At 54.3% G+C, this 15,414-nt stretch overlaps 1 protein-coding gene across 2 annotated transcripts in view; it reads right to left on the bottom strand.

Annotated features, from left to right (window-relative positions):
- The window catches only part of DSCAML1 (DS cell adhesion molecule like 1), a 118,153-nt gene that overhangs the window by 95,379 nt on the left and 7,360 nt on the right, over positions 1–15,414 (bottom strand). For both annotated transcript variants that reach the window (XM_054086804.1, XM_054086805.1), the window contains exons 2-3: positions 13,336–13,653; positions 9,495–9,641 (exon numbers count right to left, since the gene is read on the bottom strand). In XM_054086804.1, coding sequence (XP_053942779.1) covers positions 9,495–9,641; positions 13,336–13,653 — 465 coding nt within the window. The remainder of the gene's footprint in view (positions 1–9,494; positions 9,642–13,335; positions 13,654–15,414) is intronic.

The following is a 15,414-nucleotide window of genomic DNA, read 5'->3' on the forward strand; positions in this document are numbered from 1 at the left end:
CGTCTCCCACTGATCTCTTCCTTCTCCTGCTCTCTGCGCTCCAGCAATTTCTTGCGCATAAACCATCTCAACTCACACACCAGAGTCAATGCTAAATGTTTGTGCCCAGTGAATATCATGGCTGTTGTCTCCAAAAAAGCCACCCTCCTGCTCAGATACCTCCCCTGCAAAGGGGCAAGTGGAGAAGACAGCAGATGCTCACCACCCTTCGCTCTCAGGTGCTTCGCAGGGCTCTGTGTTCATTCCCATCTTCAGATGGGATGGTCTGTGTGCTGAGCTCAGGCAGCACCTATTTACAGCAGGACCACAGCATGACCTCCCTGGTGCTCATCACCCCTCTCACCTTGAGGACCCCAATGTGGACCCTAAACCTCTGGCAGCTCAGGCAGATACGGGGCCAGCGGCGCAGTGGAGGACACAAACCTCTCTCTGGGTCTGGGTTAGGCGTCAGGCAGATTTACAGCCCACCTGCCTCCTGCGGTGACTCCAAATCCTCAGCATCCATCCCCCGTCTCCACACCATTTCTCCTTTCCCTACAGCTCAACTGCTCCTCAGGGTGGCCAAAGATTTATGCTAACAACACAAAGGGATGTCAGCTCCAAGAACAGCTTCTCCTCTTTAGGTTGCTCGTAGATGAAGCTCCGAGCACCCTGATCCGGTGGGAGGTGTCCCTGTCCGTGGCAGGGGATGGAACTGGATGGGCTTTAAGGCCCCTTCCAACCCAAGTGATTCCATGATTCTACAATTTCATGCCTTGGAGGTAGTTGTGCCATATTTGGGTCATGTTCTATCATCCTCCAGGGCTTGGAGTAGGGCAAGGACATCTCAAGGGACCGGGAAGCTAGATTGACAGTCCTAGTACTAGATCCACAGCACCTTTCCTTCTCCAAAACATACCCTCCTTTCCTATCTGCCCTGCAGAGTAAGCAGTCAAAGGCTTCCCAACCTCTGATGAAGCGTTCCCGTCCTGCAGAAGCTGCAGAGGGCTTTGGTTCAGGATGGCCCCAGCTCAGGCTCAGCCAATCCTTCCTTCAAGGCTCAGGCAGCAAAGTTGGGAACCTGCAAAACCACCTCTCACACCAGGGGAAAGCGGCCAAAGCTGCGCCCAGGAGAGGGGCACCTCTGGAAACCCACAGCTCCCAACCTTTCGCCACAAACACTTGGTTGCACAGAACCCTCAGGATGTGAGGACCTCCTCCACCCAAAGGGCTGCATCTGAGAGCATCTCCCCAGCTGCGCAAGCGCGGTTGGGCACCAGGAGCACGCGGCAGCCGGGCAGCGCCGGCAGGACTCTGCTGCGGTGCATAAACCAGGGCTGCCAGAGCCCGGCTAACCCTGCCTGCTCCACGCCACGTCCCGGATGCTGCTCCACAGGGGCACCTGTAGCACCACGGCGCTCACACCTCGCCGTTCACAGGCGTTTTATTTACTTGTTGTAGTCCCTTTTGTTTAGTGTGTGTGTGCATGCGTGTGCGAGATTGTCTCCAACGTGACTCTGCATTATCAGGGCTATAATGAGCCCTTGTTAAAGTGGATTTGATGGAATAATTATATTAAAAAAAAACCTGCAGGAAAGTGCTCTCCCCTCTTAAAGGGCAGGATCATCAAACGCTCTCGGCACATTATTTGCAGTCGCACCTTCTGCTGCATCTGCTCCTTTTAAAATCTCTAACTCCAATCTGATCTGAATATATAAATCTGAATTATCACAGCAAAAGGAGATGTGCTCACACCTTTTTTTATCTGTTGCCATGGCGATTAGATAAAATTCACGCCAAGTCTCTGGGGAAGGATGAAATGATTTCAGACAGAATCTCACCCCACTTGGTGAGAATAACGCCTGGAGCTACTTCCCTCTGTAACAGGTCTGGGCACATGTCGCAGCCGGAGAGGGTGGCAAGGGGTGGGGGAGAAGCCAGGACACTTCTAAGAGATCTCGGGATCGACAGGGGAAAAGGTTTTGCAGCACCCCCAGACAGGGTAGGAAAGGACAACGCTCATTCCAATCACATCAGGCTGCTCCACGCCGTCCTGCCGTCCCAGGCAGGAGCTACAAAATGCAATTGAAAAGGCCAATTCTTCACCAGTCTTTTGCCCAGTGGTCACAGCTTTCGTGTCGGAGCCATCCTTGCGCACACACACACGGGCTGGGAGGGAGCAGGGCAGGTGATGCAGCAGCCTGGGCTCCCTCCTCTCGCGGGCGAAGCGACCCATGAAGCCACCAGCCTCGCGCTCCGCTGGCGGTGCCACCAGGATGAGGTGGCAGAGTGGCCTCGCACCGACACGCTGGGACCCGCAGGCTGTTTGCTTCCAGGCCCCTCACTTTAAACCAGTCAGGGTTATTCCTCATCCGGGCAAAACCAAATAAACACGCTAACAGCCACTAACGAACCTGGGTAACTCATCCCCCGTCCCCAAACCATCGCGGTGAAGACAAACACACAAACAAGGACTGCCTTTTGCCTCGCCGTGTTGATTCTGTCCCAGTGTCCAGCTTTTCTCCAGGAATAGGACATTGATGTCCCATCCCCACAATAAGCCTATTGATAAAAGGACAAAGCTGAATTATCCAGGTCCTGGGCTCTTCTGCCCCTCGGATCATCTCTCCGTGCCCCCAGGCACGCAGCACCCTGATGGGGAGGAAAACACTGCACCCATAAATCCTCGCTGGGTGTTTAATAGCCTCACGCTGCACCCCCAGAGTCACCATGTCCTGAGATGGATTGCACCGAAATCTGTGTATGGTTACACTTCTAATATTTTAGAGGAAAACATAACGGGTGGCAGACGTTGCAGGGTACAGGAGAGAAGAGCGCACATCTTCGGGGTGAACAGCAATAAATCCACCGCAGTTTTATTTCCCACATCACTAAACAACTGCTGAGATGGGTTTAAGAATCCTGCAGAAGGACTTGGGTGCTGCAGAGGATGGGGCAGAAAGGGCTGCTCAGGTCAAGTTAAGCTCATATCTGAATCACCACAGAGTGGTACAAACAGATATTTTTTAAACTCCTGAAAGGCCACCGTTCAATCAAGAACAAACTCAGAAACACACCTAAAGCTTCACAGGACTCAATTTTTTTTCAGGAGCTTCCTTCCGGCAAGCTTTAGAGAAAGGACTTAGTGGACATCCAATGACTAAGTATCTTAAGAGCTCCAAGGACACGTACTAGGGTTGCTGAGAAAAGCAGCACCCTTAGAAACGTCTGTACCTTGAGAAGTGCTGCATTTAGATCTTTTTCCAACACGATCTATCAAGTATGTGACACTGAAGCATCAAATAGCAGCGGAGCTCAGGGCTTGCCAGTCCAGCAACGCTTACTGCCTCCAAATCACTGCTCTCCTGTGCTGCCCTCGCGAGCAGGCGAGGCAAGACAGGATGACAAACACTATCAGCTTTCCCTTGCAGCTGAAGTGATGCTGCTTACACCCCTGAAGACATTGCTTTGGTTCTCCAGGGAGCCACCCTTGGCAAGGTTTTACCTGCACATCCCAGTGAAACCCACGCCCCAGCCAAGCACCCAACCCTCCCAAAGCAAATCCCACCACGCTCTTGGGAGGCAATAGTCACAATGCTGCATTGATGGCCTAAAGGACCAGAGCCCAACACCACCACCCTGGTAGCACAACGGGCACAGCCTGGGCAGGGAAGATGTTTTTGCCAAGATAGGGAGCCTGGTTTTGTTTATAATGCATCACTGAGTCAGCTGAGGAGCAGCCTGGGTGTAAGCGAACAGGCACACATCTGCTCATAGGGTCACGAAAGCCAAGCAACGCTCAAACGAGCACATTGCAACCGAGATGAGGCTGACAATCGCTCAGAACTCCACTCTCTCCAGTGTCTCCCCACATCACCGCTTGCGTTGGTGATCTGCAGCTGGACACAAACCCCAAGAATGCCTATGTACATCGGATCCACACCAACCCGCCTGCTACACGTAGCCTTGTTCTGCAGGACTTGAGGTTGCTGACATCAATTTACAGCCATGCAATGCCTGAAGAGCGACAAGGCAGCACCCTGAATTCCCATTTCTGCGCCACAACCACCACAGCACGGTGGCTAAAGCAGCTTCAGCCACATACACAACACAGTTTGTCCAAGACATAGTAGAATCATAGAATAGTTTGGGTTGGAAAGGACCTTAAAAATCACCCAGTTCCACCCTCTGCCATAGGCAGGGACACATCCCACCGGATCAGGGGCTCCAAGCCCCATCCAACCTGGCCTGGAACACCTTCAGGGATGGGGCAGCCACCAAAGCTCTGGGCAACCTGGGCCAGGGCTTCCTCACTCTCATCATGAAGAATTTCCTCCTTAGTCTAAATTTGACCTTCTCCAGTTTATACCCACTGCCCTACAAGCCTTTGTAAAAAGTCCCTCCCCACCTTTCTTGTGGAAAACCATCCACGTGTTTGTGAGACTTCACCTTCCCCAGCCTGGGGATAGCGCTCTAGAAATAAAAAGAGCCAGGTTCTTAAAGGGGTTTGTGCCAGGGGTTTCTCCCTCTTTCCCTGTGGAAAAGGGAGAGGGGTCTGTAAAACACTCTGCTCAGCTGCAGCCCTCCCACCCTCCTCCCTAAATACACATCAAGGTTCATCAATAGCAGCAGAGTTTGAAATCACAGCCCGGGTGTGAAGCGCTACCTCACACGCAGCCCCCGATTCCGTAAGCAGCTGCTTTACTTTGAGTAAGCACTCGCCTACATGAAACGCCAGAGTCCTGCGAGTGGTGCTGCGTGTTTGCGACAAGGCTGCGAACGAAAGGCAAGATTGATTTTGATGTGAGCACCAGCAAAGAAAATGGGTTTTTGAAAACCCTATAATTTCTCGGCAACCCTTGACTTCACTAAACACACATTTTTAGACTGCAGCACAGTTAGGTAGGTATTAAACAAAAATGAGCTGCGCTAATGATGATTTATGTGCGGGATAACCTTCCATAAAGAATTTATCTTTGATTTCAGGGTAAGTTACGGAATTGCCAAGTTAACCAAATCATGCAACTCGCCACCCAAACCCCCTGTCACAGCACCGCCACGCCGGCACGGAGCACTGCCCTGCCACTACTGCGAGAGCTCTCCCAATACAGACCCAGGAGATGCTCTTGAGAAGACACGCTTGGCGCGTCCCACCACACCAGCAGCAGGACACCCCGGAGCACTACGGGATGGAGGGTTCCATGCAGGCACCTCCACAGCAACGCAGCCGGCATAAAAGGAGGTGGTAGCAAGGCAGGTGCTGGTCCCTTCTCCCAAGTGACAAGTGATAGGATAAGAGGAAATGACCTCAAGTTGTGCCAGAGAAGGTGTAGATTGGATATCAAGAAATATTTCTTCACTGACAAAGTGATGAAGCCCTGGTTGAGGCTGCCCAGGGCAGAGGTGGAGTCTCCATCCCTGGAGGGGTTCAAAAAGCCTTGTAGATGTGGCACTTCAGGACACGGTTTAGTAGGTACGGTGGTGTTGTATTGATGGTCTGATCTGATGATCTCTTCCAACCTCAATGATGCTATGGTTCTCCAGAGGGGCCTTCTGCCAGCACAGCACCTCTGAGGACCACTGCCAACTGCTGCAGAGCTCCCTCACCCACCAGTAAACCCCAGCGAGAGAGCAGCAAGGCTGGTTTGAAAACACACAGCCCAGCAGCAGAGGCTGGGAGCCCCGACAGTCCAATTCAGCATGAAAAGAATCCGAAGAAGCTGATAAGAGGGCACTCATGGACACATCATGGAGCCAGAGGTCCCGGCTCGCGGGAGCAGCAGCTCCAGCTTGCTCCTCATATTCCTAAGCGACAAAATAATTTGGTTTGGTGGTGGGGACAACTCAGAATGCAAAGGAAAGCGGATGTTTACTATGAAAATATTCACTTAAATAGAGTTTTCTGCCACAAGGAGGCCTGGATGGAGACTTGTCTCGCCCCGAGTGTTAGGACTGAGCATCCCCTGCTGCCCCAAGGCACAATGGGGAGATGTCTGCCCCTCCACAGCACCTACGAGGGGAAAGGTTGAGGACAAGCAGTGGGCTTGGTATGCTCAAGCCAGGAGAGAACCCCACATCACGCAGCCAGCTCTAAACATGGCTCGGATGCGCTTCTGAAAGAGCCGCAGTACCGCCACACCCTTTTTGAGGGGTGACCGGTTGCCTGCACAACCGCTTGATCTGACAATTCCGAAAGCACATCCGCGGCTGAAGGGAGCTGTGAGGCCTCAGCACCACGTTTCAGCTCTTCTCAGCCTCTGTGCCATTGACTGCGAGCGGCAGGGACGCCCTCCTCCTCTCCCTGTCTCCCTTGCGCAGAATTGGGACAGAAGCACAGGTTCACCAGAGGTCAAGGAAAAGACCATGTTTTGGTAACAGCAAAGCCAGTTTTAGCTCTAACACAACAGCAATAAAAAAAAATAAGCTTCAGGCAGATACTATATTTGTAATCCAACAGCAAAACATGTTTGCTTGTGTTGACTCCGCACTGTAACACAATTTATATGTTCTGTCTTTAGGGTAATTATTGCTTTAGAATGTTAAAATCGTTCCACTCTAATTAAATCATCATATTAAAAAAATCCACTGCCACAGCAAACTTGGGAACAAGTCTGGTTAAGACCACGCAAGTGCACGCGTGCTCGGTTGACAAACTTGCTGCCGAGCAAACCAGCCACGCTCTGCAAACACGGAGCAGAACCACTGCTCTGCTCCGTCCTGCAGAATTCCAAGTGGCATGAACAACCACTGCCCTTCCAGAAAGCAGTGCCAAAGCCGGCACGGCGCCGCCGAGGAACGAACGTCACAGGCTCTCATGGGCCTCACCATGGGTCATCAAACTGCATAAGACTGTGGTGGGAAGAGCATCACCACCCAAGCACTTCACTGTCCCAGGAGATCAAAGAATCATAGACTCAATATCCTGAGTGGGAAGGGATCCACAAGGACCATCGAGTCCAACTCCTGTCCCTGCACAGGACAACCCCAACACTCACACTGAGTCTCTGAAGGCATTGACAAAACACCTGGAATACCGTCAGGCTTGGAGCCGTGACTGCTTCCCTGGGGAGCCGTTCCAGCGCTCCACCAACCTCTGTGTGAAGAATCTTTTCCTAATTTCCAACCTAACTCTGTCCTGGCATCTTCCTGCCATCCCCTCGGGTCCTATCATTGGTCACCAGAAAGAAGAGCTCATCACCTGCTCCTCTTCCTCCCCTTGTGAGGAAGCTGCAAAGCATGACAAGGTCTCTCCTCAGTCTCCCCTTCTCCAGGCTGAACAGACCAAGTGATTTCAGCTGCTTCCCCTCTAAACTCTTCAACTTCGCAGCCACAAACTCCTCAGGTCCCATCTGCAGTATAGAAACCCACTTTGCGTTCACACAGACAACTGTTTCCTGGTGCCAAGCAGAGAAGGGCTGGCAAGGCTGTGGTGCCAGCCTGCACCCTACCAACGAGTACCAAACGAGTACCATGCCTCTTCCAAACACCAGCTGGCCTCCAGGTAAACCCCATCAAACACAGATCTAAACAGGCTCCTCAGACCACCCGGAGGTTTCTCACCTACTAAAACAAAACAGACTTTTCCACAGCGCTCCAAAACACCCTGGAGTGCCAAAAGCTCCTTACGCAGGATGGTGCTCAAGGAGGCCATTTACTAAGCAAAAAAACCCACTTTTTTCGAGGCAAAAAGCAGCTGTGGACACGGACTCGCTGCCGATCAGCACAAGCTCTGAACGCCCCATCTGGGGAAGACCATATTCCTGAGGCAAAGAGTTTCATGTCGTATTTCATCCCCGAGTGTGTCAGAAAGGGGTCAGTGCTGGGGAGGAAAGGCTCTGCCGACTCCGTCCTGACTGTGGGAAGGCAGCTGGCTCCCGGCCCTGCAAACCGTGACGGGCTCTGCGCCAGCGAGGGCGCAGCCTCTATCAGGAGGGATGCCTGGGTTCCCGGGTCAACCATTCAGCCCTGCTCCCCTGCCGATGCATCGCAGCCCCGCGGACCACTGCGTGCTGAGCAGCGTTTCCCTTCGCCTGCCACCCAGCCCACGGGTTGTGCTGAGTCAGCAGATCAGCTGCACTCGGAGGGCCACCGGCCACCAGCAAGAGCCACCACACATCCCTCAGGAGAACTGGCCACCCCGCTCCAGGTGAAGCTCTTTGCTCCCTAAGCTCCATAACCAAGAAATACCCCTGCAAGATGGCATTAGAGCAAATCGCCTCTCGCGTTTGCTCAGCGGCTGCCCCAGCGGGCACCGGGCTCGCGCCCCACTCCCGGCGGCATCTGCCCTCCTCCTGCATCTGCTCCCCACAGCACTGCCAATGCAGCAACACTGAGCCCTAGAGGAGCATCGGGACTTACTGACCTGTGAGCAAATATCAAGCGCAGAGCGTTCACTCCGGGCAAAATCCTTTAATTCTCTCTGGATCCCCCTGGGGACAGCAGTATTGATTGCTTTACTACCAGCTTACACATGCTGTGCCGGGCAGCCAGCGCTGCCATCAATACCGGCTCGGAGGAGGGAGCCAAAGGGTCATCCCAGTACACGAGGACACCCCACGCTGCGCCCAGCACCTGCCCTCAGCCCCAGCACTGCTTCAAATCCACCGACAAGCCCGGCAGGAGCCAGAGCCCGCAGCACCGGCACGCTGCCCGCGGCGTGGCACGGCTCAACCAGCAGTTTGCTCGGTTCCTCTCCTCTCACACCGAGTTGCAGAGGTGCCTGGGAGGTTGTGTCCCATCTGTGCTGTGGCTGCTGCTCCTCCCTGGTCCCCAGGGCTGGGGACAGACCCTGCTTTTAGGGTCTCTCTGCTCCCATGGGAAGCCAGGGAGCTCCGCATCTGCTCCAAAATCACAAGGAACCACCCAGGGGCAGAACACACAGAGCTGGAAAGTCGCTGCGTGGAGATGGGCTCTGCTGTCCTTCCCACAGGTGTCTTCCCTGCGGATTGAAGTCGGCGCTGAGCAGGACACACCACGGGGCAGCCGCATGGGACCGCAAGGCCAAGCAGCTTCCAGGTGCCAGCACGAGGAAAAGGCGCAAGGAGTTATTTTGACTGAGTTCCCTTCCCCATGGCTGAAGCAGTTGTGAAAACTTGCAAGCGAAGCTGCAATATTTACTCGTGCATCATCCTGACAACATGAAAACCAGCTCTGACTGCAGGAGTTGGGACACGGAAAGCACGAGCACTCTTTTCCTGCTGTCAAACCTCAGCTCCAGGTACCCAAAGCACGCTGGCTCGCAGGAGAAGCCAGGACAGGGCACGCACGCTACCACGCTTCCACCAAATATCCGTGAGGCCAGGAATACACAAAGTACCAACCACAGCACCAAGACCCTGAATGCAACGCGTCTGCTCCCACCACCAGCATTTTCCAGCATGAAGCAGCAAGATGATCGCTAATAAAAGGCTTTGCTTGGGCAGCACGGATAAGCCAAAACCCACCTTCCACGACTCAGTTTCCCACATGGTAAAACAGATCAGATTTTCCAAGGAGAACAGCAGCTCCTCTCTTACCTGGGATGATAGAAACGGTGTCTTTCTCCCAGGACACAACACTAACGTATTCCTGCACTGAAGAAGGGATGAGGCACTTGAAAACAGCCACGTTTCCACGCATCGACCTTTGGTCCTCCACCCGAACGGTGTACGGTTCCCTGAAAACTGTAGAGGAAAGCAGATGGTTGGTAGCGTGACAGTGCTGGAAAGCAAACACACTCCTTTTTGCTTCAATCCCACGTTTCCCAAACAAACCAACCCACCTAGCAAACTGCTTCCATCCAAGACACTTGGCCCACCTTCCTAGGAAAGGAAGCGCTTCTCTCCTTTGGAGACCACAGCTCAGCATACAGAGGATATGCCCAGCCCAGCTCCTGCTGCCGGGACCCTGCAACTGTCCCCAGCATCATCAGAGCTTGCCACCAAGTCAAGCTGCTGGCTTTGTAGTCAGCAAAGGTGCTAAGGCGGAGGCTCGCAGCACCCAGGTTTCAGTACAGAGACCACAGGTATTTAGTAGCTGGAACGTTCAACGTCCCACCTTGCAGGTAATCACTGCACTCCTGGATGCGTGTTGGAAATGGATCCATGAGGCACCCAGGAGAGACTGCTGTGACACAGCCTGGCACCTCCTGGACCCTTCATAGGAAGCAGGTGACAATTTTCCAGTCGGTGTCACAGTGGGAGCCCTGAGCTGTGTCCCCACCAGGTGCCCTGTTCCTCAGGGAGATGCACATCCCCCCTTTGACAGCTCCACACTGCTCCTTGGACCGGTGACAAGGAACTCCCCGGTGTTCACAGAGCGAGCTGGATCCACCCCAGTCTTTTCAGAAAGACAAAGATGTCACCATGAAGATGCCATAAACCCCTTAAGTTGAAGTATAAAACACAAGGAGTGCAGCTACCTCCTTCCTGTGACAGTAACTGTGCCCTGCAGGACACGGGCACCTGGGCATCGCCGTCAGACACGCATTCATCTCACCCTTTAACGACACCCCTTGCCAGAACAAAAAGTTGCTCAGCAAATGTCCTACAGTAGAACCCCTCAGAAGCTCCCAAAGGGAGATGTGTTCCCCGAGTGCAAAGCACCTGATCGCGACGCATCGCACACCTCGCACAAACACGCAAGCACTAAGGGGGTGACAGCATTTCCACCTTGATTTCCCAGGCTTTCAGGGCACCCTGCTCTCCTGCAGGAGGTCAGGGCAGAAGCAGGGGCTCACGCCAGGCTCCCCCCAGCTCCAGGGTGCTCAGTCACACATCCCAGCAGGCTCCGCACCCCGTCTGCCTGGCAGGAGACCAACCATACATCACTAAGTTCCAAGCTGCAGAGGGCTGCCCCACCTTCACCTCTCCTGCCTGCTGCTCAGACTCTCTCCTAACACACAGAGCCCCACTGTCCCAGGGAAAATAACAGGGAAGAAGGTTTGGAGCAGCCTCCAGCTCGCTCTGGTTCTTTACCCTGTGCCCTGGCAGGGAGGACTAGGGTCAGTGCCCTGAGGACACAGGGAGAAACCTACCACGAAAGGGACTCCAGCGCCAAAGCAGATTAGCTGGTAAAAGCCTCCTTAATCACATGGAGAGGAGGTTTATTGACGGGCTTTAAAGGCCAGCAGGGACCAGGAGGAGCATCCAGCCTGACCTCCTGCACGCTCACCAGCACCGCGACTGCCCCAGCTCGGAGCAGACCTCACAGATGGGCACCCACGCTCAGCCCAGTGGCTCTGACCCACCCCAACCTCCACAGCCAGGGGTTCTGGCTTTCTGCTGCCTCCGGGAATTAGTCCACGAGGGAATAAATCCCGCTATGGTAATGTACAGCCACAAGGAGCACACTCAAAACTCCCCATTGGCAAGAGAGATTTGCTCCACGTGCTCACCCACCAGCTTTTCCAAAGCTTCCAGAGACTTTTTTTTTCCAGTTCCTCACATTTTCCACGGCGTTTTCTTTCTTTACAGCTCTCACCAGCTGCGCGTGGTGCCCTGCCCCGACACAGCACTGGGAGAGGGTCTGGGATGACCCAGAGGAAGCAGAAGCAGGGCTACGTTTCACAACCATTTCCAAATGCCACAAAGCCAAAGCAGTTCAAACAAAGCCACAGCTGGAGCCACCCTGGTGGCCCTCGGAGCCCTGTGTGTGGGCCCCCGCTACGTACTCAGGCCTCCTGCTAATTGCACCCCGCACACAGGGATGGAGAAGGCTGGCTCCCGGCTGAATCCCACCGACAGGAGGCTTATACGCAACCCAGTGTTTAAAGAGGGGGATGAAAGCCAGGACTCAACTCTGGTAGCGACTTCCTACAATCCCAAGGAAGTCCTCAGCACGTGGGAGAAGCGCGAAGCAAAGGCTGCCTGGCAGGAAGAAAGGACCAAGAGAAGCTTTCTCCGTTGCAGATTCAGAGCATCCACTCTCTGGACAGCCAGAACAGCCACCACTGCTGCTCGGCACTGGTGAGACCGCACCTCGAATACTGTGCTCAGTTCTGGGCCCCTCACCACAAGAAGGATGTTGAGGCTCTGGAGTGTGTCCAGAGAAGAGCAACGAAGCTGGTGAGGGGCTGGAGAACGTCTGACGAGGAGCGGCTGAGAGAGCTGGGGTTGTTTAGCCTGGAGAAGAGGAGGCTGAGGGGAGACCTTATTGCTCTCTACAACTGCCTGAAAGGAGGTTGTGGAGAGGAGGGAGCTGGGCTCTTCTCCCAAGTGACAGGGGACAGGACAAGAGGGAATGGCCTCAAGCTGCGCCAGGGGAGGTTCAGGTTGGATATCAGAAAAAAATTCTTCACAGTAAGAGTCATTGGGCACTGGAACAGCTGCCCAGGGAGGGGGTCGAGTCGCCTTCCCTGGAGGTGTTTAAGGAACGGGTGGATGAAGTGCTGAGGGACATGGTTTAGGGAGTGTTAGGAATGGTTGGACTCGATGATCCAGTGGGTCCTTTTCCAACCTGGTGATTCTGTGATTCAAAGCCTGAGCATCCGCACTCCCAGCACCTTCGCACATCCCTCTCCAGGCTCCCAGGTTCACCGGAGGGGCTGTGATTACCCATTTAGAGCCACAAGCCGTCCTTGTGCAGGCAATCGCCCGCTGCACAGCGCAGTGCACAGCCCTTGCAGCCGCACCGGACACTGTCACATCACCCCACCTGCCCTGCAGCATCCTGGATGCCGACCACAGCCCTCGCCACCGCCCAGCTGCCCCACGGGAAGCCCAGGCTGTGGTCCCCAACATGAAGCCAGCTGCTCCATGGTGCACATCTGTGTTCACTGCTCCCCATCTGCTGCTCTCCCTCTTCCACCCAGCTGTGGTTTATAGGTAACCCGATAGTGTTGGTAAATAATTCACCCTGCGGAAGGGGGTTAATACCAATTTACTCCGCAGTACAAGGTATTAAAATAAAAAAGAACCTGTAGTCACTTCTGTTGTGTTCCCTTTGCTAGCCCCACTTTTAATAGGTTACATAATGAAGCCATTCCTGGGCTATTAGCCCTCCTCAGCCTGGTCAATAATTTACTATAATGGCTTTTGGAATCAGCTCTTTGGCATATTCCTCCTTTTTTCTTTGCTTAATAATCCTTAGCAGGCTGGGGCTGGATGCTACGGTGGGAACAGCACAGCAGCAGGCGCTCAGTCCCATTGCTCCGTGCAGGATGGCGATGGCTCCCAGCTGGCAGCAGGACTGTCACCACGCAAAACACCGCGGCTCCTCATCTTGGACAGCAGAGCTGCTATCGTGATGTCAGCACGCTGCCAGGCAGCATCGTTACTGTCCCGTGTCAAGGTGTGCTTGATAGTTCAACCAGCACACCATGGAGAAGATCAGAGAAAAGCCAACACCTCTCCCAAACGCTAGCACACCCACTCCTACCTGCTTTAACACGGATATTTGGGCTCCTGATTTTGCCGGCCGAGTTCTCCGCGGTGCAGAAGTAGTCGTTGTCGTGGATAAAGCTATTGAAGGCTGATGGCGAGAAGGGGTAGAGCTGCAAAGTCCCATTGGCATGGACATGCCGGATGTGGGGCACATCGTAGATGTCGTCGCCTGTGGCCAGGTACCACCGAAGGACGGCGCTGGGTGACCCTGCTGCCGGGCAGGGGATCACCACCCCCACTGTGCTGGAGAAGGTGACCTGCTGGATAGAGTCGTTCACAAAGTAGAGGCTGGTTCCAACATCTTCAGCATGTGCTGCGGAAAAAGCAGAGGCCACAGCGGCGAGGGGTTACTGCAAGAATCGGCAATGCCCACCGGCACAGCCGCCCCGGACCCCGATCCCTGACCATAGAGCAGGAGAGTGGAGGAGCATCAGTGCATGGGCTGGAAGCATAAAGGCCACCTTCACAGGCCATCGCTCTTGCTGGCAGCATAGATTAGGGATCACAGGCACCTCACGATGGCAACCAGGGCTGTGCAAACACAGAAGGCACCCAGGGTATCCCTCTTGAGCCTTCCCCGAGTGGCCACACTCACCCAGCTGGCTCCGAGCACGTGGTCAGACCATGCCTCAGCACCCACAGCCCTGAAAACACCCATGTGCAACAGCAACAAACCAACACCGTTTCTCCCGCCAACCCCAACATCCCCCATCCCAGAGCTGCAGAGAAGAAGCACCCCTGGTTCTCCACGGCGCCCCAGCACAGCCTCATCCAGCCCGCAGCTGTGCCGATATATCCAGCGTAAGCCTTCCCAAGCAGGGCAGAGATCTTTGCGCTGCCTCCAAATGCTACAGCATCAATAGCCCCCAGCAGAGAGGCAGCAAAACTGGGTTCACAGCCGCTCCCAGAGTTGGAGGAAGCCCAATCCTGGCCAGTCCTAAGCCCGAGCTGCAGCCTGGCACCAGGCATCCCCGCACCACCCAAGCACAGACTGAGACACACGGAGTTCAAGGGCACAGTCCAAGGCAGAGCTTTCAGCCACCAGGATGCCTGGGAGTAGCTTTCCCGGGCACTTTGAGTGCAGCAGAAAGGCGCTTCCATTCTTCACAACGAGGGAAGGGACCTATTCACCCAACTCCTCCAGTCTCTCCTTCCCACTCTCCAGGACCATGAGCTCCCCCTTCTCAACCAAAGCAGGCAGGATTGCCTATAAATAAGGATGAGGAGGCCCCCAGTCACTTAGATCCGTTTTCTTTTTTTAGTCGCACTCTTTCCAAGTGGGCGGAAGGACAGGGATATAGAAAGCAGCCCTCGGCGGGTGTATTAATAGTTCTGGCTGAGAACGCTGCTCGCGGTGCCGCAGAGCCAATAAGCAGATCACTACCGTGCCATCAGTTCAAAACAAGTCACGGGGGACCCTCCGTGACCTCGATTCCTTAACTTTGGGAGGAGGGGACAGGAGCAGGGGGAGGAGAAGGAAAGCCTCATCCATATGGATAGCATTGCCTTAGCTCCGAGGAAGAGTGCACTGTGGTTGCTCACCTGTGGAAAGGCTGGCTGAGCATCACTGGCCAAGCCACTTGCATCTCCCTGCAAAGCACTCGGTGCTGGCAAGCTCACGGCTCTCCAGGCTCTCTCTGGGCTGTTCCAGCCCAGTCCACATCATCCTCAACCAGGTCAAGATGGGACACCCCCAAAAAAAACCTCACACACCTTCCCAGAGTGGAGTCCTCTCCACCCTTCTCCCAGCTGGATAAGTAACCTTGTGCCTCTTTCAGCATCCACGAAACAACAGAAGAGAGCACCTGGTTCTCGCTCTGTGTACTCTACATTAAATTGTCACCTAAAAAGACAAAGTTCCCTCTCCTTTCCCTACTCAGCACCCTGCAATCCCACGTCAAAGGTGTTTCCCAGAGCTGCCCAGCAAACCCATTCCTGTAACGGATTACCCGACTAGCAAGGTCCAGTGCTGCCACCACACACAAAGCAACAGATTTATCGGTCAAGAAAGCATCTCCATATGTCCACACACCCCGGTGTGTTCAGTTCCCTCCGTCCATGCACAGGTAGAAGT

This window comes from Cuculus canorus, chromosome 23, assembly GCF_017976375.1.
Source record: "Cuculus canorus isolate bCucCan1 chromosome 23, bCucCan1.pri, whole genome shotgun sequence".
NCBI classification, from domain to species: Eukaryota; Metazoa; Chordata; class Aves; order Cuculiformes; family Cuculidae; genus Cuculus; species Cuculus canorus.